The 27,488-nt window shown below is 44.0% G+C and overlaps 1 protein-coding gene across 1 annotated transcript in view; it reads left to right on the forward strand.

Annotated features, from left to right (window-relative positions):
• The window catches only part of RASGRF1 (Ras protein specific guanine nucleotide releasing factor 1), an 88,609-nt gene that overhangs the window by 23,196 nt on the left and 37,925 nt on the right, over positions 1-27,488 (forward strand). Inside the window, exons 2-10 of the mRNA XM_044283133.1 lie at positions 4,931-5,037; positions 9,648-9,795; positions 14,581-14,670; positions 14,755-15,008; positions 15,743-15,822; positions 15,920-16,113; positions 17,963-18,072; positions 18,176-18,294; positions 25,905-26,065. Coding sequence (XP_044139068.1) covers positions 4,931-5,037; positions 9,648-9,795; positions 14,581-14,670; positions 14,755-15,008; positions 15,743-15,822; positions 15,920-16,113; positions 17,963-18,072; positions 18,176-18,294; positions 25,905-26,065 — 1,263 coding nt within the window. The remainder of the gene's footprint in view (positions 1-4,930; positions 5,038-9,647; positions 9,796-14,580; positions 14,671-14,754; positions 15,009-15,742; positions 15,823-15,919; positions 16,114-17,962; positions 18,073-18,175; positions 18,295-25,904; positions 26,066-27,488) is intronic.

Consider the following 27,488-nt stretch of genomic DNA (forward strand, 5'->3'; position numbering starts at 1 on the left):
TTAAAGAATGCTATAATTTTCCATTATGACCATGTTATAATGGAAAATAATAAAGTGAATGGACCTCATCCCTATTTAATAACATCATCATCTTAGCAACCATCCGTGAAAATCGCATTGCATCCGCAGTTGCTTGCGGATGCTTACGATTATCACGCAGCCCCATTCACTTTTATGGGGTCTGCGTTGCGTGAAAAACGCATATTTTAGAACATGCTGCGATTTTCACGCAACTCACAAGTGATTTGTGAAAAACATCGCTCATGTACACAGCCCCATTCAAATGAATGGGTCAGGATTCCGTGCGGGTGCAATGTGTTCACTTCACGCACTGCACCCGCGCTGAAAACTCGCCGGTGTGAAAGGGGCTTTAGTCAGACACAACATTTGTAGTGAAAGAGCAGCAAAAGACAAAAATGCATTTGATAGCTGTTCCTCATCAAGTGTATAATGGCCATAGTAGTTAAATATGTTGTCCATGATTTTGATAATGATGACACATCCTCAGGATTGGTCATCAATATCAGATTAACAGGGGTCCAACTCCTGGCATCCCTGCCAATCAGCTGTTTGAAGAGGCCACAGTATTCTCTACCTTTTTCTAGGCTAGTGATGTCATGTTCATGGTCACATGGCCTAGGCACAGCGCAGTATCATTCAAGTAAATGGGAGTGAGCTGCAATACCAAGCACTGCCACTGTTCAATGGACGGCGCTGTGCTTAGCTGCGAGGAGGCCGCAGCGCTCACCGGAGTGCCATGGCCTCAAACAGCTGATCGTGGGGGTGCCGGGTGTCAGACCTCTGCCGAACTGATATTGATGATCTATCCTGAGGAGTGGTCATCAATATAAGAATCTCAGAAAACCTCTTTAATGGTAATGGGCCCATGACCTTTAATACCCATTACCTCAATTGCTGTCAGTGATGCAAAGATTTATATTGAAAATTAAAAACTGTGCTGACAAACACGGCAATACCAGTCCAGTGAAAGCAAACCTCCTTCTGTATAGCATCCTAACTGAGACAGGGCAGAAGTGCCAAGTTGCTGAGCGAGAGCCATCTGTCGTCATACAACAACTATGCTGAACTAAGGAGATAGCATAGCTCTACACTTAACTCCGCATTAAAGAACATATTGAGACAATTTTAGAATGTGTGTCAGATTTGCCCCTTTTAGCATCAGGAATATTCATAACATACCACGTAGAGAGTATCATCCTTAGGCCGTAATACACGGGTGCTGTTCCGTAGGTATTCCGCATCACGGATGCGGACCCATTCACTTCAATGGGTCTGCAAATCCGGAGATGCAGAACGGAACCCAATGGAAGCACTACGGAGTGCTTCCGTGGGGTTTAATCCCAGACTTCCGTTCCGCAAAAAGATAGAACATGTCCTTTCTTTTTGCGGAACGGCCAGATCGCGGACCCATTAAGGTAAAATGGGTCCGCGATCTGCTGCGGCTGCCCCACGGACTGTGCTCGTGCATTGCAGCCTGCATTTTGCGGGCCGCAGCACGACCACGGGGCGCACACGTTCGTGTGCAAGAGGCCCTAACTTGCTTGCTCGCCTTTAAGTTGAATGCAGGCTGCTGCTTATAACTGCCTGTAGACCTATAGAGGGCTACCAAACAGATGACCTCTTGTTTAGTCATGATTCAAGGAACTCCCAGCTATTTCTGACTGGTATATGTAAGGAATTGCTTTATCTATCTTAGTTATCTGCCTATTTTATTTATTTTTTTATCTTCATTATGTCTTAGTTTGGGATAACATTTTGGGACCCTGGAACCAATTACTAGTTTTCCATAGGCCTCTTTTTAATTCGTTTTGCACGCGCGTGAGAAAAATCGGCATGTTTGGTACCCAGACCCGAACCTGGACTTCTTCACAGAACATAGTAACATAGTACATAAGGCCGAAAAAAGACATTTGTCCATCCAGTTCGGCCTGTTATCCCGCAAGTTGATCCAGAGGAAGACCCCTCTCTAGTAGCTATAGCCTGTAATATTATTAAGCTCCAGAAATACGTCCAGGGCCCTCTTGAATTCCTTTATTGTACTCACCATCACCCCCTCCTCAGGCAGAGAGTTCCATAGTCTCACCGCTCTTACCGTAAAGAATCCTTTTCTATGTTTGTGTACAAACCTTTTTTCCTCCAGACGCAGAGGATGTCCCCTCGTCACAGTCACAGTCCTGGGGATAAATAGATGATGGGATAGATCTCTGTACTGACCCCTGATATATTTATACATATTAATTAGATCTCCCCTCAGTCGTCTTTTTTCTAAAGTGAATAACCCTAATTTTGATAATCTTTCAGGGTACTGTAGTTGCCCCATTCCAGTTATTACTTTAGATGCCCTCCTCTGGACCTTCTCGAGCTCTGCTATGTCTGCCTTGTTTACAGGAGCCCAGAACTGTACACAGTACTCCGTGTGGTCTGACTAGCGATTTGTAAAGTGGTAGGACTATGTTCTTATCACGGGAATCTATGCCCCTTCTGATGCAACCCATTATCTTGTTGGCCTTGGCAGCAGCTGCCTGACACTGGTTTTTGCAGCTTAGTTTGCTGTTTATTAAAATTCCTAGATCCTTTTCCATGTCAGTGTTACCGAGTGTTTTACCATTTAGTATGTACGGTTGACTTGCATTTTTCCTTCCCATGTGCATAACTTTACATTTATCAGTGTTAAACCCCATCTGCCACTTATCTGCCCAAGCCTCCAATCTGTCCAGATCCTTCTGTAGTAGTATACTGTCCTCTTCAGTGTAAATTACTTTACACAGTTTAGTGTCATCTGCGAAAATTGATACTTTACTATGCAAGCCTTCTACAAGATCATTAATAAATATATTGAAGAGAATAGGGCCCAATACTGACCCCTGAGGTACTCCACTAGTGACAGTGACCCAATCTGAGTGTGTACCGTTAATAACCACCCTCTGTTTTCTATCACTGAGCCAGTTACTTACCCACATACAGACGTTTTCTCCCAGTCCGAGCATTCTCATTTTATATACTAACCTTTTATGTGGTACAGTGTCAAATGCTTTGGAGAAGTCCAGATACACGACATCCATTGATTCGCCGCTGTCAAGTCTAGAACTTACCTCCTCATAGAAACTGATAAAATTAGTTTGGCATGATCGATCCCTCACGAAGCCATGCTGATATGGCGTTATTTGCTTATTTCTGTTGAGATGCTCTAATATAGCATCTCTCAGAAAACCTTCAAACAGTTTACCCACAACAGATGTTAAACTTACCGGCCTATAGTTTCCGGGCTCTGTTTTTGGCCCCTTTTTGAATATTGGCACCACATATGCCATGCGCCAATCCTGTGGGACATTCCCTGTCAGTATAGAGTCTGCAAATATCAGAAATAAGGGTCTGGCTATGACATTACTTAATTCCTTTAGGATACGGGGGTGTATGCCATCCGGTCCTGGCGATTTGTCTATTTTAATCTTTTTAAGTCGCTGATGTACTTCTTCCTGGGTCAGACAGAAGTTCGGGTTTGAGATCGGTGTTGTGTAGATTTTATTATTTTCCCTTAAACAATGGTTATAAGGGAAAATAATAGCATTCTTAATGCATAATGCTAAGTAAATTAGGGATGGAGGGGTTAAAAAATAAAAAAAATGTATAATTAAACTCACCTCATCCACTTGTTCTTGTTCGGGCAGCCCGGCTCGTCTTCTTTCTTCTTCTTTGAGGACCTGGGAGGAAAAGGACCTTTGGTGACGTCACTGCACTCATTACATGGACCATGTGATGAGCACAGTGACGTCACCAAAAGTCCTTTTACTCCCAGGTCCTCAAAGAAGAAGAAAGAAGCCGAGCCGAGCTGCGCAAACAAGTGGATGAGGTGAGTTTAATTTAATTAAAACATTTTAACCCCTCCATCCCTAATTTACTTAGCATTCTGTATTAAGAATGCTATTATTTTCCCTTATAACCATCCCGATCGTCTCCTAGCAACCATGCGTGAAAATCACACCACATCCGCACTTGCTTGCGATTTTCACGCAGCTCCATTCACTTCTATGGGGCCTGCATTGCGTGAAAAATGCACAATATAGAGCATGCTGCGATTTTCACGCAACGCACAAGTGATGTGTGAAAATCAATGCTCATGTGCACAGCCCCATTGGAGTGAATGGGATCGGATTCAGTACAGGTGCAATGCGTTCACCTAATGCATTGCACCTGCACGGAATTCTCGCCCGTGTGAACGGGGCCATAGAGTTAAGGACTTAGGCCTCTTTCACACGACAGTATGTCCATTTCAGTGTTTTGCGGTCCGTTTTTCACGGATCCGTTGTTCCGTTTTTTGCTTCCGTTGTGGTTCCGTTTCCGTTCCGTTCCGTTTTTCCGTATGGCAAATACAGTATACAGTAATTTCATATTAAAAATTGGGCTGGGCATAACATTTTCAATAGATGGTTCCGCAAAAAACGGAACGGATACGGAAGACATACGGATGCATTTCCGTATGCATTCCGTTTTTTTGCGGACCCATAGACTTTAATGGAGCCACGGAACGTGATTTGCGGCCAAATATAGGACATGTTCTATCTTTAAACGGAACGGAAAAACGGAAATACGGAAACGGAATGCACACGGAGTACATTCAGTTTTTTTTGCGGAACCATTGAAATGAATGGTTCCGTATACGGACCGTATACGGACCGCAAAAAACGGCCCGCAAAACGGAAAAAAAAAACGGTCGTGTGAAAGAGGCCTTAAGTTGTACTGTATTAGGGAGTTGCTGTTGATGCTGTTTCCTATTACACTCCTAATCGTATAGTATTATTCGATGTGTTTGTTTTGTATCCGTCTCTATTACATAGGTATTCCCTGTGCATGGCCTCTGGATGTTTCCAGCGTACTTTGAGTATTTTGCTGACTGTGTCTTTTTTGACAGTATTGTTTCATCATCAACTTTAATCACGAGAATCAGAAGCCCTTGGAGCTGCGCACGGAGGATTCCAATGACTGTGAAGAATGGGTCAGTGCTATCACTCGAGCAAGGTAAAGTGCCCAGCAAGACTACTCATACCACAGTACTACATGCGCTGCGTACACGCTGCGTACAGGCCTGTACTGCCAGATTGTAAGTGCATAGACGACTGGCAAGCCTCCATTGCAAGTGCTTTGGTACAGTACATGGCGTTACCATAGCAGTCTCGTACATGGGTAGCATCTCCTTGATTTAGGATGTCGGGCCTTTGTGATCTTTTGTCATACACATGGACAGTATGGTTAGCACTGGTGCCTTGCAGCGCTGGGGTCCTAGGTTCGAATCCGACCAAAGTCACCATTTGCATGAAGTTTCCATGTTCTCTCCATGTTTGCGTGGGTTTCCTCCCACACCTTAGATTGTGAGCCCCATTGGGGGCAGCGAGTAATGATAGAGTGCTGCATATTAATTAAAGTATAATAATAATATTAAATTAAAAAAACAATGACTCCACAGTTAAAAGTAAAAAATACCCTACCTATTCATATTATACATTAAGCTATGCATTTAGACCATGACAAACGCATTCAGACAGTGATTAAAAAGGGGATACAGAACCATAGCTAGGCGTCTATATGGGAAAACTGTCCATTTTCAGCCCTAGCCTTTAACATACGCCTGACAAGGCACAGTGGCTTATGGGTGCACCGCCCAGTATCCACCAGAGAGGACACATGCCCCGCCAGTTCCTACCCCTATCCTGCCCGGGATTGCCTAAGGCCATGTGAACTCATGTCAGGTTTGTTGCAGAATTTCAGTTCAAATCCACACTGCCACAGATTCACATTTAAAGGTGTTATCCAACCCCTGAAATGCCCCCAATAAGGTAAGTATACCCAGTGTGAGGGTCCGGGGCATATGGAGGGGCATTTCAGGGGTCGGATAACCCCTTTAACATCTGCAGAGTTTACATGGGATTTAAGGCCCTATCTACAACATGGCCTCACCCCAAAAAAAGGGAATGAAATGCGTAAAAATCTTGGAGCTTGGTACTCTAAATATGCAGACATGCAGTATATACATACCCATTTTACCCGTTGAATGCCCTTCCTCATGCCAGGTCTGCTGTCTCTGTCCTCCCCATCGGTCTTTGTTTGCAAAACTGCAGCATTGAAATCAAGATGACAAGAAGTAAAAACAAAAAACTGGCGGGGTGGACAGAAACTGCAGCGCTGGAACGGCGGGCACTTCACTGGGTACCTAACACTTATTTTGTCATTTTATACCATGACCTGTCTGTGCTCCAACTTTTGTTATTCTTAGACATCCCTTTTAATTTTCGAGGAATTGATTGCGGTTTTTGCAACTGCCACAGTTTTTTCTTACTGAAGTCCTAAAACGCCATTCACTACAATGTGGTATAACGATGCCACTGCTAAAATACTGTTATGTGGTCATGCACAAACCATATGTTACTTTGGTGTGCTATCAGCTTTAAAGGGCTTCTGTCACCCCACTAAACAGTTTTTTTTTTTGTGTGGACTTATTATCCCTATACTGCGATTTATCCATACATAATCTCGCGCCTGCGCCGTACCTGTCTTCCAGCGGCACAGGCGCACTGAGACGCGGACGCTCGATCCTCAATGCGCCTGCGCCGGGTGTAGATGTGACGTCATCGGCGCAGGCGCATTGAGGATGGAGCGGCCGAGCGAGCGTCCGCCTCTCAGTGCGCCTGCGCCGATTGAAGCCAGGTATGGCGCAGGCGCGAGATTTTGAATGCAAACAGGGCCAGCAGAGAACGAGCGCGTTCGCTGGCCCTGTCAATCAACATGCGGAGGGGGCGTCATCATGATAGGAGGATGCGGCTGCTACCAGCAAGTAGCCGCCCTACTTGCTGGTAGACAGGTAATTTACATATTATAAAAGTAAGTTTTTAGCAAAATCTACTGAACCAAAATGATTAATCACATTATGTATGGATAAATCGCAGTATAGGGATTATAAGTACACAACAAAAAAAAAAGTTTAGTGGGGTGACAGAAGCCCTTTAATAACGAACATAAGAGCACACTGACCCATATAAGTCAATGGGACTATCTACACATCCATTTTTTTCAACTGATCTCAGAAAAGCTGTGATACTGCGGATTTTAAATCAACAGCATGTCAGTTTTATACAACAGATTTTCCTTGCGGATTTCGCCCTTCTCAGTGGAGAGGGTAAAATGTGCTGGCTTTTCAACAGCAAAAACCACATGTAATACATGTGGTTTTATTGTTTGTTTTTTTTTGCTGTAGAAACGCAGCAAAAACCGCAGCAGATTTTTATGCTGGATTTTCCGCCATGTGTGACCTCGGCCTTAAGCTTCTGAGCCATTGTGTAAAAAAATTTCATAAAATATTCTTGGGTTGACCACATAACTGCCAATGATTTCATACAACACTGTTTTATATATAAACCTCTCAGAACACAACCTATTTTAATTTTTGGGTTTGTTTTTTTCCAGCAGTTTGTATTAGTACCATTTTGGGGTACACACAACTTTATTTTTTTTAATCACTACTTATTTATTTTGGAGGTAATGAGGTGACCAAAACACGATACATCAGCCTCCTTTTTATTTTTTTTACCCCATTCACTGCACAATATATACTATTGCAGTCTATGGGATCTTGAAAGTCATCCTATTAAGACCTGCTGCAGACAGAGCTTAACAGGCCATCTGCTATAGCAGGCTTGGAAGCCTTAAGATCCCAGGCTACCATAGCAACCCCTCAAATGCTGCAAATACTATTGACCGTGGAATCTAAGGGGTTTAGTGGCCAGGATCCGAGTCATCTCTGATCTGTCATTGTGGTGGGGTGCCAGCTGTTTTACACACCCAAACCCGCGCCATACATTCACTGCGCGCCAACAACATACAGATATATTGTGATGCATGTATGAGTTAAAGGGGTTTTCTGGGACTCAGCAAGTCCCACAAACCCACCTTAATTGCACAAAACAGCCCTGGAGAAGAATGTTTGTAATATACTTCCCGTTCTGAAGTTTTGTGGAATATCCTCTCGGGGATGCAACGCTCCTCATCTGAAAACACTCCTTCTGCTGACATCAGGCCCTTACCAGGTTTTCGCCTGAGCTACAGTATGGACTGCCCCTTTAGTGTCTGCTGTACAATAGTGTTGCTCACTTAGTTCCCCCCTTACAATACTGCAGCCCCCTTAGTGCCCCCCTTACAATGGTGCTGACCCTATAATGCCCCCTTACAATAGTTTTTCTCACTTAGTGCCCCCCTTATAATAGTGCAGCCATTTTAGTTTTAATAAAATAAAAAAGGGCAAGCGCAGGAGTAAAAGGGTGCAAGCAAGTATGTATAGTAACCTAGCACCCTTCCCTGGATGAATGAAGCACATCATATTCTGGCTTATGCTCTCTCCTGCGGAGCTCAGCGGGCACAATGACAACCGCTGAAATACGGGAAGGTTGGACGGCACTTCTGCTGTGGACAGGGCCAGAACAATTCCTCTCCCTGCATTCAAAAACTTCTGAATCCATCTCATATGCGCCAGGAAGAGACATAGTTCTGCCCCCATCCACAGCAGAGGTCTATAGCCCGGCCTGGAAACCTGTTAAAGGACGTGACATTGGCAGAAGCGAGATTTTTGAGAGGCCAATCTACACAACTTCTACCTTTCTTTGGTAGAACAGCTTGTGTGCTTAGGGAAGTCTACGGGTTTGTTTAAGGCATGCACCAGAAGTTTTCCTAGCACTAACATTGCAGACACCATGTGGATAGCGCCTTACACAAGTGCAGCACCATACCTTTGGATGTGACTGTGTTTGCTACTGTAGCTCAGTCCTACTTATGGGTACTAAGGGTACGGTCACACGGTCAGGTTTCTGCATGCAGTTTTCGAAGCCACAATCAGGTGTGGATCACAGAAGGAGAGAAAATATAAAGGACAGATACCCTATTTTTATTTTATTTTATTTACCCCTGGTTTTGGCTTTGAAAACTGCATCAAGAAACCGGACCGTGTGGCCATACCCTAAATATAGGACATTTAAGTTCTGGAGAACCATTTTAAAGTAATGAGATATATGTATTCAGTGTGATACGTAATTGTCTCCACATCGCTCATGTATAGTACCATTGTAATTTGATTTGGCTTGAGTTTTCAGGTGCCTCAAGCATAAAGATCAATTTGCAATTGCACCCGTATTGCCATTACTTTCCCAGGTAGCATTGCCCACACAAGGCTATTATTTATGATGTTGCATTCCTGCAGGTTAAAAGCGAGATTCATTCCCTAGGAAAACTGAAATTGGATCACAATTTAGGCATACTAATAAGTGGTGACGGGTTGTCAGTAATTGATTTTATGGGTTTTGAAGTGATTGGGTAGTGGAAAGGAAGGTGAATTCCAATCCTTGGCTTCACTGCACTCGCTTGTAAAATATTCAGAAATATTAATAGTAGGAAATCACCATTTATGCACTTGCATTTTAAACATGGACGTATGTAAAGGGCAATCATACTGTATATTGTGCCAGTCTGCTCCGAGCAGTGCCCCCTCTATGGATTGCATCTGTTCTTTGTTACCACCTTATTTGAAATATGGGCTGTAGTATTATTTCATCCATTGACTGTGTCTATCTTATCTGAACCTCCTTCAGCTACAAGACTCTGGTGACTGAGCATGAAGCTTTGATGCAGAAGTACTTACATTTACTGCAGATTGTGGAAACTGAGAAGAAGGTTGCGAAACAATTGAGACAACAGATAGAAGACGGAGAGGTGGAGGTCGAACGCCTCAAATCCGAGGTGGGGATGTTCTTCTACACCGCTTTCCTTCTTGCAATTCCCACAAAGAAGTTCCAGTACTTAATTATTTTGTCTTCCCTCTTCTAGTGGTAATCGAGATTGATTAGTATTTAGAGGGGTTCTACCAGAATGTGAGTGATTGTCCATCCAACAGGTATTCTTTAGTGACAGAGGGTGGTAGGGGGCACCCTGTTAGACCCCATTCTTGGACACCAAGAGAGCTTATTCCAGCCCCTGGCACTCTAGTATAGCATGCTTTGGACCATGCAAGGATTTTCCACATGAATTTGCAAGCCTCATTATAACATTGGACGTAGAGCATGGGTTGGCAGCAGTCTCTGGGTGGTGCATTGCGGATCCGTGCAACAAAAATTCATATTATGGCTACATGCATAGGCCCTTATACGTCTCAAAGTGGAAACTGGACCATAAACTGCCCATAGTGCCTGAAAGATTTACAGGACAACCTTGAGAATCTGATATTCTTTTTGCTGCTGACTGGTGTCCACATGTTATAGCTGTAAAACAGAATATATTCTGCCGTTGATTTTTGAAGGGCAAGCACAGGAGTAAAAGGGTGCAAGCAAGTATGTATATATTATAAGGGCTCATTCACATGACATGGGTAAAAAAAAAAAAGCTAAAACTTTTTGGGGTGACCATTTTGCATCCTTGTGTGCATCCATATCCCGGCCGTTTTTAATCAGATATCTTGATGTTGAGTTTTATCCAAAAACAAACAAAATGCACATCATGTTTACAGTGTCTAAAACAGTTCAGACATATTAGGATATAGTATTGACACGACAATCATAATTGACCCATAAGTATTAGGCCTCTTGCACACAAACGTTTTTCTTTTCCGTTTACTTTCCATTTTTTGCGTTCCATATACGGAACCATTCATTTCAATGGGTCCGCAAAAAAACGAAATGTACTCCGTATGCTTTCCGTGTTCCGTTCAAAGATAAAACATGTCCTATTATTGTCCGCATAACAGATAAGGATAGTGCTGTTCTATCAGGGGCCAGCTGTTCGGTTCCACAAAAAACTGAATGCACACGGACGTCATCCGTATTTTTTGTGGATCCGTTTTTTGCGGACCGCAAAATACTGAAAAAGCCATATGGTCGTGTGCAAGAGGCCTTAATCAAGTGCAAGCCCACAACTAACTACCCCTCACAAGACAATCACAGTAACAGTTAGCTGCCAAATCCTGACCGTTTTTAACCCTTTCACGCATGTACGGCGCTGGGCGGGTGTAGATGGCGCCTGCTTCTCCTAGCAGACACCCGCGGCTAATGTCTGCAACCGGCAGTAATGCCAATCACAGACATTTAACCCCTCAGATGCCGTGGTCAATCCTGACCACTGCATCTGAGCGCGCTGAAACCAAAAAGTGTGCACTTTCGGTTATGCTCCGGCTCCCCCGTGTGGCGATCGGAGAAGCTGGAGCGTGTATGCAGCAGCCTCTGTCTTTATGAATGACAGGAGGCTGCTGTATAGTATTTTCTATGGAGCCCTTGCCTGTAATAGGGCTCCATAGGAAAGTTGTAAAATCATCATAGATTCCAATGCAAGTGCATTGGAATCAATGATAATAACAATCAGATGATTGATTGTTATAGTTCCCTATGGGAACTATAAAAAAAGTGTAAAAAAATAAAAAATAAAAATAAATAAAAAAATTCAAATCACCCCCCTTTCCCCAAAATAAAAATAAAAGAAGTAAAAAAAATACATATCATGAGCGTCGCAATGTGCAAAAATGCCCATAGTATAAAAATTATATTCCCCATACGGCAAACAGCAAAACGGGAAAAAAAAAAGCGTCCAAATGGCTGATTTGTCGTTTTTGGTCGCTTCATTTTCTACAAAAAATTAAATAAAAAGTGATCAAAAATGGATACACACCCTAGAATGGTATCAATGAAAAGTTCAGATCGACCCTCAAAAAATTAGTCCCGATACAGCTCTGTAAACCTAGTTACAAAAAAGTTATGGCGACAAAAAAAATAAAACAGATTTGTTCCCATTTTTTTTTTTTATAACGATCAAAATGCAAGAAAAACTATACATATAAGGTATCACCGAATTCGTACTGACCTGTAGAATAAAAGTAACCGGTCAATTTTATCGCACATCAAACGTTGCAAATAAAAAAAATCTGCACAACTGTGGTGGAATAGCTTTTATTTTATTTTTTTGCAATTTCACCCTATTTGGATTTTTTTTTCCGCTTCCCATTACATGATATGCAATATTAAATGGTGACATTGAAAAGTACAACTTGTCCCGCAAAAAACAAACCCTCATGTGAACAGACAAACCTCCGGGCTTAATCCGTTTTGCATCTGTTTTTAACAGCCGTGAATTGCATTGTCTTTTTTAAAAACCCCAACCCAGTGCCATCTTTATATAGTAAAGGGGTATTCCAGCTATGTGAAGTTATCTTTCCACAGGATAGGAGTAAACTATGAGATCGGTAGGGGTCCCAGCGGTAGGACCCCTATGGATCATAAGAATGGAGCGGCGGGTCGGGGATGCGAGGAGCCGCTCCATTCATTTCTGTGGGAGGTAGCCAAGCTCTTGCCTATATTCACGAGCCATTAAAAAGGACCGCAGTGTGAATTGAACCGTAGACTGTCATGATTCAGAAAATTGCGATGTAACGGCAGTTTATCACTGTCATGTAAATGTAGGCTTACCCTAAAAAAACGCATGGCTAATAACAATCAGTTTGCAAACTGTACTGACATCAAGGGTAAGGGTGCGTGCATCCTACCCTTACAGACCCCAGACATATGCAGCTTGCCAGTAGCTGCGTGCACGATCCATGTGCAGCGTAGACTCTATTGTGTGTAGTGTTAATGCGTTGAGCGCGGCGCACTTTTCATGTAGTGCTCCCTTTTGTGTGGAGATAAATAGGAGGAGGACATGGTGTCATTGGGATGTGATGCCTGTGACACAGCTGCTGACACTTTGATGTGTTAATGAGAATTATTCGATATTAAAAGCCGAAAAGATAATTATTTATGAATGTTAATTTTTTTGCCTTTCATAACCAATTGCTGATGATTAACCTCTTGGAGACTCGAGCAGTACGCTAAAATTAGGATCAGATCCAAAAACTGTTCCATTCATGTGAATGGGGCTTGCAGAAAACCATGTGCTTGCTACCTAAACAGAGCCATTCTGATGAGTGGGACAGATTTTCAGTCTCGGAAATTTCTGTAAGAAATCTGTCACATGGGACTATATCCTAACTCTCCAGCACTTCTATATTAAATGAAAGTAGTCAATAACCAGAATATCCTCTCCATATAAACACTGACACATAAAGCAGCTCTACAGAGAGGGCACTCCAGGAACTCCACCTATCTCAGCTTCCTAAGGCCTCATGCACATGATGCATACTGTCCGTGTTGCGTCTGCATTTTTCTCCGGACCCATTGACACCAGTGGGTCTGTGGGCCACAGTTTGCGGCCAAGTATTAGACGTGTTCTATCTTTATGCGGAAAGCACACGGATGATCTGTGTACTTTCTGCATCCATATGTCTGTTAAGCAATAAGATATTTATGCAAAATGCAGACCACAGAGCCATTGAAGCCGATGGGTCCGCAAAAAATTGCAGATGGCACATGGACCGCAACCGTATTTTGAGGATCCGCGATTTGCGGACTGCCAAACGGATACTGTAGTTTGCATGAAGACCAATTTTAATGCAGGGGGTGATTTTCTTCAATCCAATGATTAGTGTATGCTGCTGTGTCTATTAAAAAAAAAAATGAAATTCATGCAAATACATTATTTACCAGTTAAAAAACTGTTTTTATCACCATTGTTGTAAAGAATAAGACCCATCACCGCTATAGGTGTGTCAGACTGGGTAGGGACATGCCCTTTTCACAAGAGGTTTAGTTTAGTATTGTATTTCTAGGAGGAATAACAGAGAAATTGTGCAATGCAGCATCCAAAAAAACTGTGTATTAAAAGTATTATTTCATAGGAAATGCAAGTATTTAACAAAATAGACCCGTCAGGAGAGGTGACATGTCCTCTTTAAATTATATTTGTAATTTTGTTACCCTGTTAACCTTTGTAACTAGTGGAAAGACCATAATGAATTAGGGTACTTTCACACTAGCGTTTTTCTTTTCCGGCATAGAGTTCCGTCCTAGGGGCTCTATACCGGAGAAGAACTGACCAGTTTTATCCTAATGCATTCTGAATGGAGAGAAATCCGCTCAGGATGTCTTCAGTTCAGTCTTTTTGACTTTTCAGGACGGAGATAATACCGCAGCATGCTGCGGTTTTTATTTCCGGACCAAAAAACTGAAGACTTGCCTGAATGCCATTTTTTTTCCATAGGAATGTATTAGTGCCGCATCCGGCATTCAAGTTGCTGCATTGATGGATCCGGTATTCCGGTCTGCGCATGCGCAGACCTTTAAAAATGTGAAAAAAATAAATACCGGGTCCATTTTGCCTTATGACACCGGAAAAACTGATCCGGTATTGCAATGCATTTTTCTGACCGATCAGGCATTTTTCTGACTGATCAGGATCCTGATCAGTCTAAAAAAAGTCCGATCAGTCAGAAAAAATGACATGCGTTTGCATACAGTTTGCCTGATCAGGCAGGCAGTTCAGGCAACAGAATTGCCTGCCGGAATCAAACAACACAAGTGTGAAAGTACCCTTATCAGTTGATCGGTAACAGTTCTTTGTGGAATATTTGAGGGTTTTTACTATGTATTCCTATCCAAATATTTCTTCTAGATTGCTTCATTACTGAAGGACAATGAGCGGATTCAGTCCACCCCAAGCTCTGCATCAACTGAGGACACTGATATCAAGAAAATAAAGAAGGTAAACAATGCCACGTTCCCGTACAGATCGTGGACTGTTCCAGTAGTGGAGCACTTTATACTGTTGATTATATGCGGTCTGCAGGTGCAGAGCTTCTTACGCGGATGGCTGTGTCGGCGGAAGTGGAAGAGCATTATCCAGGATTACTCTAGATCTCCGCATGCAGACAGCATGCGCAAGAGAAACCAGGTGGTGTTCAGCATGCTGGAGGCAGAGGCCGAGTATGTGCAGCAACTGCATATCCTGGTCAACAACTTCCTGCGTCCTCTACGGATGGCGGCCAGTTCAAAGAAGCCTCCAATCACCCATGATGATGTCAGCAGCATTTTTCTCAACAGGTAGACATCTCTTGTTGCTAGTCTGTACAGCATTGTATCCTGTACCATGATATGTTTGCACTGGTTTTATCTGTAACGTGTAACTTCTGCCTTTTATATTAAGGGTATGTTCACACGTCCGAAAAATCCGACGTGTATTCTCCACAGCAAAAATGTGAAGCTAATTCTAGGATTTCAGCTGTGGAGTAGTAGCCCCATTCTTAAAGAAGGAGTTGTCTCATATGGGACACTGGTGGCATATCGCTAGGATATGCCACCAATGTCAGATAGGTGCAGGTCCCACCTCTGGGACCCATAACTCTCTCCAGAACGGGGCCACCGAAGTGAGCGAAGAGCAGTTGCGCGTGTATGGTAGTCCTTCATTCATTTCTATGGGACTGCCAAAAATAGCTGGGTGCTGGCTCAGCTCACTCAGTTCTTTTTTATAGAAATGAATGGTGAGCACGCTGGGCAAGCGCAGTGAGCTCTCCTTCACTTTCGGTGGTCCGCTCTGTAGATAGGTGCAGGCACCACAGGTGGGACCCACACCTATCAGACAACGGTGGTAAATCCTAGCGTTATGCCACCAGTGTCTCAGATAAGACAGTCCCTTCAACAGGGTTTCGAGATCCACATGGAAAAGTTCCATGGTCATTTGAACAAAGGGAGACAGATGCGGTTTTCCTGTAGATTTTGGCACAGAATCTGACATGTGAACATGCCCTAATGATAGTTCTTTCTTTTTACTTTTGCAGTGAAACCATCATGTTTTTGCACCAGATCTTTTATCAGGGTCTGAAGGCAAGAATCTCCAGCTGGCCCACACTGGTGTTGGGTGAGATTTGGTTTTGGGTTCTGGTACCATCATCCGGTGAATATTCAGTCTTATTAATTTCTGTTTTTCCTCATCTTCTGTTTGTCTCTTTCTTCAGCGGATCTCTTTGACATTCTTTTGCCAATGCTAAACATTTACCAAGAATTTGTGCGGAACCATCAGTACAGTCTGCAGATCCTGGCTCACTGCAAGCAGAACCGAGACTTTGACAAACTACTGAAACAATATGAGGCCAAGCCAGACTGTGAGGAGCGGACTCTGGAAACCTTTCTCACCTACCCAATGTTTCAGGTCTCTATCAGTAAAAAAAAAGAACTGCTATCCAATTTTCTTTTCATTTAGGTATGTTAAACAGGTTTCCTGGCAACAAAGATGCCTAGACGCTCGGTGCCCTTCATCATTTACACGGGCACAGCAACCCATCCATACAGGCAGCTGTACGTTGGTCTCCTACAAGCTCCTACTAAAACCTACTCCACAGTCACTTTGCTCCAGGTCTGGTCTGAATGTCACTGATTGCCAGAGGGTGACAAAATGAATCTTGGGGCTCATTCCAACGAGCGATGATCTGCCTTGGTGACATGCTGGTACAGTCCACTAAATATGGAGGCGTGTGGAAGACTGTTTCAAAGCACTTTTGGGGTCATTTATCAAACTGGTGTAAAGTAGAACTGACTTAGTCGTCCATAGCAACCAATCAGATTCCACCTTTCGTTTTTGACAGCTCCTTTGGAAAATGAAAGGTGAAATCTGATTGGTTGCTATGGGCAACTCAGCCAGTTCTACTTTACACCAGTGTGATAAATGACCCCGTTTGTATTCAGAGGGCAGCAGTCAGGTTATGTGATTGTGTAGCAGTCTGATGCATGTTGACCACAAATAACATTACATTGTCTGACACACAAAGCGGTAGCTTTATCAAAACTGGTATAAAGGAAAAAGGCTTAGTTGGCCATAGCAACCAATCAGATTCCACCTTTCATTTTTCAGAGCACCCTTGGAAAATAAAAGATGGAATCTGAGGCAACTAAGCCAGTTTTCCTTTATACCAGTTTTAATAAATCTCCCCCCATAGTGAACATTTACATTACAGTTATAAAAGATAATTTTGTGTATTTTAGCTTGAAAGGGAACTACAATGTTGCACACGATTAGCTTAGTCTCCTACCTTGATATTATGCAGTAGCTTTACAGTGATTTTACAGATGACAGAATTTAACTAATTTCAGCAGATTTGTACCTATGACACTGGCTGACCTGTTACATGTGCACTTGGCAGCTGAAGGACATCTGTGTTGGTCCCATGTTCATATGTGACGGCATCGCTGATATATGCAAATGAGCCTCTTGGAGCAACAGGGGCGTAGCCGTTACACCTAGAGGCTCTGCTGTCTCTGGAACTGCTGCTCCCTCTGCGCTTTATCTGGGCCAGGCAATGAAAACGTCATCACACCTGGTCTTGTCAATCAAAGTGCCTCTAGGTGTAACAGCAACGCCCCCATTGCTCCTAGAGACTCATTTGTATATATTAAACATAATTTTTCTCAGCAATGCTGGCACGTACGAACACGGGACCAACACAGATGCCTTCAGCTGCCAGGTGCACATGTAACAGGTCAGACGGTGTAATAGGTACAAATCTGATGACAGATGCCCTTCAAATTTGGGACCCCAAGATTAATGTTCTGATAGCAGCTATTTTATTTGCTGCTTATGTTTCTTCATGCCGCTTGTATATGATTTATTAGTTGTAAATTGAGAGATGATAGATGGCTGTTGCACAACTGACATCTAGTGGCCAAATGACAAAATTACATCTAAAGGTGTTCAAAGTGCTGTTTCCTCTGGCTTTCTACATGATTAGATAAGTAATACTGTCCCTTTGCCTACTTATATTCCTTTTAAACATTAGGGAATAACAGTATATCTTTATCATATCGATATATTAAAAAAAACGGACATGAATGTGTCACCAACATCACTGAGCATAAGACCAAGTATATTTTGCTGATTGCTTGAACAATCAGACTCAGTGGCTAATTTTGTTTTTCATTAGAGTTCCCCTTTTATCTGAGAAAACAAAGAATAAGTACATAATATAAAAAATATATTAATTGGCTGCTTATTTTCTTTACTGCAGATCCCACGTTACATCCTCACATTACATGAATTACTGGCCCATACACCACATGAGCACGTAGAGCGCAACAGTCTGGAGTACGCCAAATCCAAACTGGAAGAGCTGTCAAGGTGTGGGCGCCACTTTATTCTATAGTGTGATGGAGATCAGATTATAAAGTAGATGAGTAAAATAAACTGCACAGTACAGATATGCATGCTTCTCTTCCCCCAGGATAATGCATGACGAAGTCAGTGAAACAGAAAATATCCGGAAGAATTTGGCCATTGAGAGGATGATTGTTGAGGGCTGTGAAATATTGCTGGATACCAGTCAGACATTTGTACGTCAAGGTACGATATGTGGGTTACTGAATCACCTAAGGAAAAGTATCACCTGCCTCACATTGCAATCAGTGGAACGTTCACCAAGAGGCTCGATAGCAATAACTCCTCATGTCAATATACCTAAAACATAACTTTTAGTGGACAAAAAAGTTGAAAACATGAAATAGACACATGGGGGACATTTATTAAGACTGGCATACGCCGACAGGCCTCTCCTTAACTTCGGCTCATCCAGTGCCAGTTCTAAATGTAAGATATTTAGACCTTTTTCTACGCCTTCCCCGCCCACGCCACGACCACAGTTTTAAACCTGGCGTGAGCGGGGAGAAGTCACAGATAGCACCTAATTTAGCTGTATTTCAGCGTAGTAAATAACCCCTTGGTTTTAACTTTTTTGTCCATCAAAAGTTATGTTTTCTATATTCACCTGTGGGGTTCTGAGTAACTGACCATGAACCTTGGGTCACTGCTATGCTGAATATTGGGGTTTTGTTTTATTACTATGTCAAGGATGAATAACTTTCACTAATATGCATCCACGTGAGAAAATATTTTCTCAAAGTTGGATTAAGCTAAATCCAGAAAAAAATAAAATCCCCTGCGGTAACTTCAATATAGATGTATTGTGTACTGCTGAACAAAATAGAGGTCTTGTGTTATTACTGTGGAGTCTTTGAAGGGGTTGTCTACCCATCAGATAGTGATGGTTTATCCTGACCCGCCATCACTTAATAAAAGGCGGACAACCCCTTTAAAACTGCTATGAGCTGCAGGTACATTCAAAATATTAATTTAAGTGTACCTGACCTTTTGAGCACGTTTATGAAAAACTATTCTAAGTGGCATAGAATTATTTTTTGCAATATACTTTACTTATTTTTTTCCCTTTTTACGTACAAAATAGGCACCTGGCTGCCCTGACGTCCCTAGACGGGCTGCTAACCCGTACGCCGATCACGTGCCTCGTCCCTGGCTTACCATGAAATAAGCCCTAGGTAGCTAGTAGGGTGGTGGGAGCACTTGGGTTGAGCGGTAAACTGGTGTCAGCGATATACCGCAGTATTAAGAAACAGTGATATGGCGATATCTCTGTTTCCTAATAACCGCTGTACTTTGTGACGTCATAGAAGCAGTCACATGTGCGCTGACAGCTTCTAAACCTGTGTCCGCCCGCCCCTGCATCCTGCATAACAGTACTCACGACCACATTACTGCCCACAGGGGCCCCCCCGGCTCCTCCTAGCTCCCATATTCATGTCTCTGCCAGTTAACGTCGGAATTGGATAACAGCAGAGGCGAGCACAAAAGCCAGGCGGGAAAAGTCTCTCCAACTCCCTCACACAGGGTTTCGCCTGCGAGGAGTGAGAGAGACGAGACCTTAAACATAGGGCAGAACCTGCCTGGGTGTAATACATAAAGGTGTTATGTCTGTTTCCTGCGGCCCTGTGGCCTGGTCCTTCCTTCCTGCCTGCAAGCTGCAATCTGCACACTGATCTATAATAGCGGGCATTAGGGAATAATGAGTCCTCCATACATGAGCAACATGACATTATTATACTGAGGAAGGAAGGGGGGTCAAAACTTGTTCATACAGTATAATGTCTCCTTGTGGCCGCCCCACACAGTATAACGTCACCTTGTGGCTGCCCCCATACAGTATAACATCTCCTTGTGGCAGCCCCCATACAGTATAACATCTCCTTGTGGCTGGCCCCCATACAGTATAACATCTCCTTGTGGCAGCCCCCATACAGTATAACATCTCCTTGTGGCTGGCCCCCATACAGTATAACATCTCCTTGTGGCAGCCCCCATACAGTATAACATCTCCTTGTGGCTGGCCCCCATACAGTATAACATCTCCTTGTGGCTGGCCCCCATACAGTATAACATCTCCTTGTGGCTGGCCCCCATACAGTATAACATCTCCTTGTGGCTGGCCCCCATACAGTATAACATCTCCTTGTGGCTGGCCCCCATACAGTATAACATCTCCTTGTGGCTGGCCCCCATACAGTATAACATCTCCTTGTGGCTGGCCCCCATACAGTATAACATCTCCTTGTGGCTGGCCCCCATACAGTATAACATCTCCTTGTGCCTGCCCCCATACAGTATAACATCTCCTTGTGGCTGGCCCCCATACAGTATAACATCTCCTTGTGGCTGGCCCCCATACAGTATAACCTCACCTTGTGGCTGCCCCCATACAGTATAACATCTCCTTGTGGCTGGCCCCCATACAGTATAACGTCTCCTTGCGGCTGCCCCATACAGTATAACGTCTCCTTGTGGCTGGCCCCCATACAGTATAACGTCTCCTTATGGCTGCCCCCATACAGTATAACATCTCCTTGTGGCTGGCCCCCACACAGTATAACCTCACCTTGTGGCTGCCCCCATACAGTATAACCTCACCTTGTGGCTGGCCCCCATACAGTATAACATCTCCTTGTGGCTGGCCCCCATACAGTATAACGTCTCCTTGTGGCTGCCCCATACAGTATAACGTCTCCTTGTGGCTGGCCCCCATACAGTATAACGTCTCCTTATGGCTGCCCCCATACAGTATAATGTCCCTTGTGGCTGCCCCTTATAGTATAATGTATTGTTGTGGCTGCCCCATACAGTGTAACGTCTCCTTGTGGCTGCCCCACACAGTATAACGTTACCTTGTCGCTGCCCCCATACATTATAATGTCACTTTGTGGCCCCCCATACAGTATAACATCTCCTTGTGGCTGGCCCCCATACAGTATAACATCTCCTTGTGGCTGGCCCCCATACAGTATAACGTCTCCTTGTGGCTGGCCCCCATACAGTATAACGTCTCCTTATGGCTGCCCCCATACAGTATAACATCTCCTTGTGGCTGGCCCCCACACAGTATAACCTCACCTTGTGGCTGCCCCCATACAGTATAACATCTCCTTGTGGCTGGCCCCCATACAGTATAACATCTCCTTGTGGCTGGCCCCCATACAGTATAACGTCTCCTTGTGGCTGCCCCATACAGTATAACGTCTCCTTGTGGCTGGCCCCCATACAGTATAACATCTCCCTGTGGCTGCCCCATACAGTATAACGTCTCCTTGTGGCTGCCCCATACAGTATAATGTCTTGTTGTGGCTGCCCCATACAATGTAACGTCTCCTTGTGGCTGCCCCCATACAGTATAACTTCTCCTTGAGGCTGCCCTATACAGTATAACGTCTCCTTGTGGCCCCCATACAGTATAACGTCTCCTTGTGGCCCCCATACAGTATAACGTCTCCTTGTGGCTGCCCCATACAGTATAACGTCTCCTTGTGGCCCCCATACAGTATAACAGCAATTGCACAAAACAGCACGTAACTTTGCAGTCTTGGTGTTAATTCACACACAATGGAAAGTTCATATAACACAAGTCACCTTGCTGGCAGTTCTGCCTCCAGAGACCTATTTACGGACACCAAGGTGCTACCAAAACCCGCACCGGCACTTAATCTCCGGTCCGGTATTTGACCTCACCTGTCTGGAAACCAGCCCAGCCGCACATGCTGGGAGGAAAATACCTGCCTTGCCAGACACAACCCCTCACTGTGTCACACCCCATACAGTATAACGTCTCCTTGTGGCCCCCATACAGTATAATGTCTCCTTGTGTTTTTTTTTCTTTTAAATGGGTATTTATTGCGATATATATAGTTATCGCAATAAATTTCTTAATATCGTTATCATCTGAATATTTTTGATATCGCCCAACCCTAGGGAGCACTAGTTCTCACCACTGACACCTAGGGTAACAACAGGAAAGGGACAAACACCACAAACAATCCCAGAAGGGAGACAACAAACAGGAGAGAACCAGAGATCCTACAGCACCAGTTCCAACAACTCCACAGCAACTCCAACTCCACCAGAGGGCAGAATAGAAGATCTGGAAAGAAGGTCTATATTTGGCAACAAGGGAAGTAAATAGGCAAAACAGCATAAATATTGCACAAGTGTGTCTTAGACTTCCCACAATAAAAAGCCACTCTGAAATGTGCAGTTTGATCACACAGCACAATGCCACAGATGTCGCAACATTTGAGGGAGCGCACAATTGGCATGCTGACTGCAGGAATGTCTACCAGAGCTGTTGCCCGTGCAATGAATGTTTATTTCTCTACCATAAGCCGTCTCCAAAGGCGTTTCAGAGAATTTGGCAGTACATCCAACCGGCCTCACAACCGCAGACCACACCAGCCCAGGACCTCCACATCCAGCATGTTCACCTCCATGATCGTCTGAGACGAGCCACCCGGACAGCTGCAGCAACAGTCGGTTTGTATAACCAAAGAATTTCTGCACAAACTGTGCAGAAACCGTCTCAGGGAAGCTCATCTGCATACTCGTCATCCTCATCGGGGTCTGGACCTTACTGCAGTTCGTCGTCATAACCGACTTGAGTGGGCAAATGCTCACATTCGATGGCGACTGGCACGTTGGAGAGGCGTTCTATTCACGGATGAGTCCCAGTTTTAACTGTTCAAGGCAGATGACAGACAGCGACAGCGTGTGTGGTGTCGTGTGGGTGAGCGGTTTGCTGACGTCAACGTTGTGGATCGAGTGGCCCATGGTGGCAGTGGGGTTATGGTATGGGCAGACGTATGTTATGGACAACGAACACGGGTGCATTTTACTGATGGCATTTTGAATGCACAGAGATACCGTGACGAGATCCTGAGGCCCATTGTTGTGCCATTCATCCACGACCATCACCTCATGTTGCAGCATGATAATGCACGGCCCCATATTGCAAGGATCTGTACACCATTCCTGGAAGCTGAAAACATCCCAGTTCTTGCATGGCCAGCATACTCGCCGGACATGTCACCCATTGAGCATGTTTGGGATGCTTTGGATCGGCATATACGACAGCGCATTCCAGTTCCTGCCAATATTCTGCAACTTCGCACAGCTATTGAAGAGGAACAGACCAACATTCCACAGGCCACAATCAACAACCTGATCAACGCTATGCGACGGAGATGTGTTGCACTGCGTGAGGCAAATGGTGGCCACACCAGATATTGACTGGTTTTCTGACCCCCCCCCCCCCCAGTAAGGTAAAACTGTGCACATTTCAGAGTGGCCTTTTATTGTGGGCAGTCTAAGGCACACCTGTGCAATATTCATGCTGTCTAATCAGCACCTTGATATGCCACACCTGTGAGGTGGGATGGATTATCTCGGCAAAGGAGAAGTGCTCACTAACACAGATTTGTGAACAATATTTGAGAGTAATAAGTCTTTTGTGTATGTAGAAAATGTTTCAGATCTTTTAGTTCAGCTCATGCAAAATGGGAGCAAAACCGAAAGTGTTGCGTTTATATTTTTGTTCAGTGTATATAGTAGCTGGGAGTGGCTGACAGAGAACAGCTGAAAGGAAAAGCTACAGATTCCTAATTGGGACAAAAAAGATTGCAAACCTTTGCAGGAATCCATTCCCACCACTAGGTCATGGAGCGGTCTCTTGAGAAACTGAGCGAGTAGCCACCCACTGCGACCTTCTGACCCCAAGCACAACAGGGTCAGCGATAGGTCGTGACACCCTCGTGACAAACACACATTGCTGCTCCTGTGCCTGTTCCGCTCCGATAAAGCCTGGCATAGCACATCCAATGGCTTCGGCATAGTGGACACAGGCAGGAGCAGCACTGTGCTATGCAGATCTCCTGCCTATGCCCGCTCTCTCCTCTAAAAGCTCTGCTTAGTACATCGGTACAGGAGCCCCTGAGATGTGTGCTTCGGTCTGTACAGCGCTTTTTGTGACCCCCACAATGGAATCCGAACACCTAGTGTTCAAGTGTAAAAATTCCAAAGTGCTATTGTAAGTAAAGCAGGAAAAAAATAAAGCGTATTACAAAAATTAATTGTATGCCATTTTGGAATGGTTTTTAATAAACTTGTTCAAAAAGTTAGGTACACTGTAAGTTTTTTAAGGCATTGTCTAGTTTAAAGGGATTGTATCATCTCAGACAATGTGGGCATATTGCTAGGATATGCCCCCATTGTCTTATAGGTGCTGGTCCCACCTCTTGGACCCACACCTATCTCTTAAACGGAGCCTTGAAAGCCACAGAGGGCGCACTGCACTTGCGCGTCCACCACTCCCATTCATTTCTATGGGGCCGATGGAAATAGCCGAGCCAGCGCATGACTATTATTGGTGGCCCCATAGAAATGGATGGAGGGCGGCTGAGCATGCGCCTTCTGTGCCTTTCGAGGCTCTGTTTAAGAAATAGGTGCGGGTCCCACCGCTATCAGACAATGGTTGCATATCTTAGCAATATGCCCCCATTGTCTGAGATGATAAAAAAAACCTTTAAACAACTCCAGTCTTAGGGTCCATTCACACGTCCGCAACTGTTTTGCGGTCTGCAAATTACGGATCCGCAAAACACGGACACCGGCCATGTGCGTTTTGTATTTTGCGGACCGCACATGGCCGTCACTATGTAGTAGAAATGCCTATTGTCTGTGGCTGTGGACAAGAATAGGAGATGCTTTATTTTTTTTGCGGGGCCACGGAATGGAAGTGTGGATGCGGACAGCACACGGTGTGCTGTCCGTATCTTTTGTGGCCCCATTGCAATGAATGGGTCCGCACCCATTGCGCAAAATTGTGGAACGGATGCGGACCCATTATGCGGACGTGTGAATGGATCCTTATTTTGTAGACCCTTGGAGCAAACCTGATATTGCTGAGGGCCAGCCAGAGCAAGCCTTAGGTTCAGATAGAGTCCATAGATTCATTGGGTGTCCATTGATATAAAGCATACCTAAACTTTCAGATACATTTTCAGAATAAGCTGCCGTACATGTATACGTGAGATATAGCACTATATATGACCATTATATGACATGTGTTTAGCTTTTCTTATTAACATGTTTCATCTCCATTACCCTTAGCATACACATAGGGACCACATATTCTGCTTCCTATCTGTCTCTCACTCGCTTATACACCAGTGCGACGACACTGTCTTATCCTCTTGGTTGGCCCACATCCCGAATTTATCCGTTCTGCAGCTGCATCAGTATCGTCGCAATTCTCACAATAAGGGGACAGCACTCATATTTCAGGATGCAATTAAAAGTTGACTTTATTGAAGAACCGCCACATTCAGATTTTCACATTGGACAAAAGCAAGTGCTTTTCGAACAATACAAGTTATACCCTTTGTCAAGCTTGTATGCAGCTCAGTATATGATGGTGCAGCCACCATGCCCCTCAAAAACGACACATCCCCATACCTTTAGAAATGGTGCCGCCGCATACCAGGAAGCAGCTTCCTTGTTTGATGGTGCCACCTGCTGGTTGCACTTAATATGTCTTCTCTAAAACAGATGGGCAGAATAGTGCAGGGCAGCTAGAGATGCAAAGAGGACTTCCGTGGGACACCACTGGTCTAAGCACAACAAATCATAAAAAAATATATTTCTGGTCAGTTGCCTTCCAGTTATAATTAAAGCATATTGTATTTCATACATTTTGTGCATAAAATAAAATAATTATTTTTTCAAGTAAAGATTGTGATAAAGTGACGCTGTGAACTGGGAAATGATCGGTCCTCTTAAAATTGTAGGTTGCCTGATTCAAGTGCCGATGTCAGAGAAAAGTAGGATGACACGTGGGCGGCTTGGGTCCCTGTCTCTGAAGAAGGAAGGAGAGCGTCAGTGTTTCTTATTCTCCAAACATCTTCTAATCTGTACACGGAGCTCTGGAGGGAAGCTGCACCTCACAAAGGTGAGCACAACAACATAACTATTCCTATAATGATCTGCTATTCTGATGATGGAGACAACAGTCTTCCCAGAGCTGCATTCACAATTCTGCCCTGTTTTTAAGCTAACCACTTCTAGTGACCTTTTGCTGGTTTTGTGAAATAATCTTTTTTTTTTTTTCAAAAGCAGCCATTAGTAATCTGAATATAGTTATATGACACGGTGTAACTTTAGATTGGTGCAAGTTAAGTATATAAAGTAGCATAAACAAATGACAGTGTTACTAAGTTATAAATCAGGTTTTATTTGGATGTAAACTGGTATTTGATGATGGAACTATGCTTTATTTTACCAGTGATTTCTTATTGTCCCAGTATTTGCTTTGTGTCCACTGATTGCTTGGTGTCTCATTGACTGCTTGGTGTCTCATTGACTGCTTGGTGTCTCATTGATTGCATGGTGTCTCATTGACTGCTTGGTGTCTCATTGACTGCTTTGTGTCTCACTGATTGCTTGCTGTCTCATTGACTGCTTTGTGTCTCATTGACTGCTTGGTGTCTCATTGACTGCTTGGTGTCTCATTGATTGCATGGTGTCTCATTGACTGCTTGGTGTCTCATTGATTGCATGGTGTCTCATTGACTGCTTGGTGTCTCACTGATTGCTCAGTGCCCCAGTGATTGCTGGGTGTCTCTTTGACTGCTTGGTGTCTCACTGATTGCTTGGTGCCCCAGTGATTGCTGGGTGTCTCATTGACTGCTTTGTGTCTCATTGACTGCTTTGTGTCTCATTGACTGCTTGGTGTCCCATTGATTGCATGGTGTCTCATTGACTGCTTGGTGTCTCACTGATTGCTCGGTGCCCCAGTGATTGCTGTGTGTCTCATTGATTGCATGGTGTCTAAATTATGTCTCATTGATTGCATGGTGTCTCTTTGATTGCTGGGTGTCTCATTGATTGCATGGTGTCTCACTGATTGCTGGGTGTCTCATTGATTGGATGGTGTCTCACTGATTGCTGTGTGTCTCATTGATTGCATGGTGTCTCACTGATTGCTGTGTGTCTCATTGATTGCATGGTGTCTCACTGATTGCTGGGTGTCTCATTGATTGCATGGTGCTCCAGTGATTGTTTGGTGTCCTGGTGTCTTTGAAATAAACTAAAAATGACCCACACTGTTCTTATAGATGACAGCCTCTCAGGTCACTATGCTTCATATTGTGTTGTGCCCATACAATCATGAACAGAGTGCATTTAATATGTTCAAGCAGAAGTAGCAGAGGTGATGATGGACATATTCTGGCTGCATGAAGCAGTGTAGATATTAACCTCTTAAGAACCAGCGCTGTTGTACGGCGCTGTTGGACATGACTAAACGACCAGCGCCGTACATGTTCGGGTTCTGGCAGTCGCTGATAGCCGGACCCCTGCTGTATGCGCCGGCA

Source organism: Bufo gargarizans, chromosome 2 (genome assembly GCF_014858855.1).
Source record: "Bufo gargarizans isolate SCDJY-AF-19 chromosome 2, ASM1485885v1, whole genome shotgun sequence".
Lineage (NCBI taxonomy): Eukaryota > Metazoa > Chordata > Amphibia > Anura > Bufonidae > Bufo > Bufo gargarizans.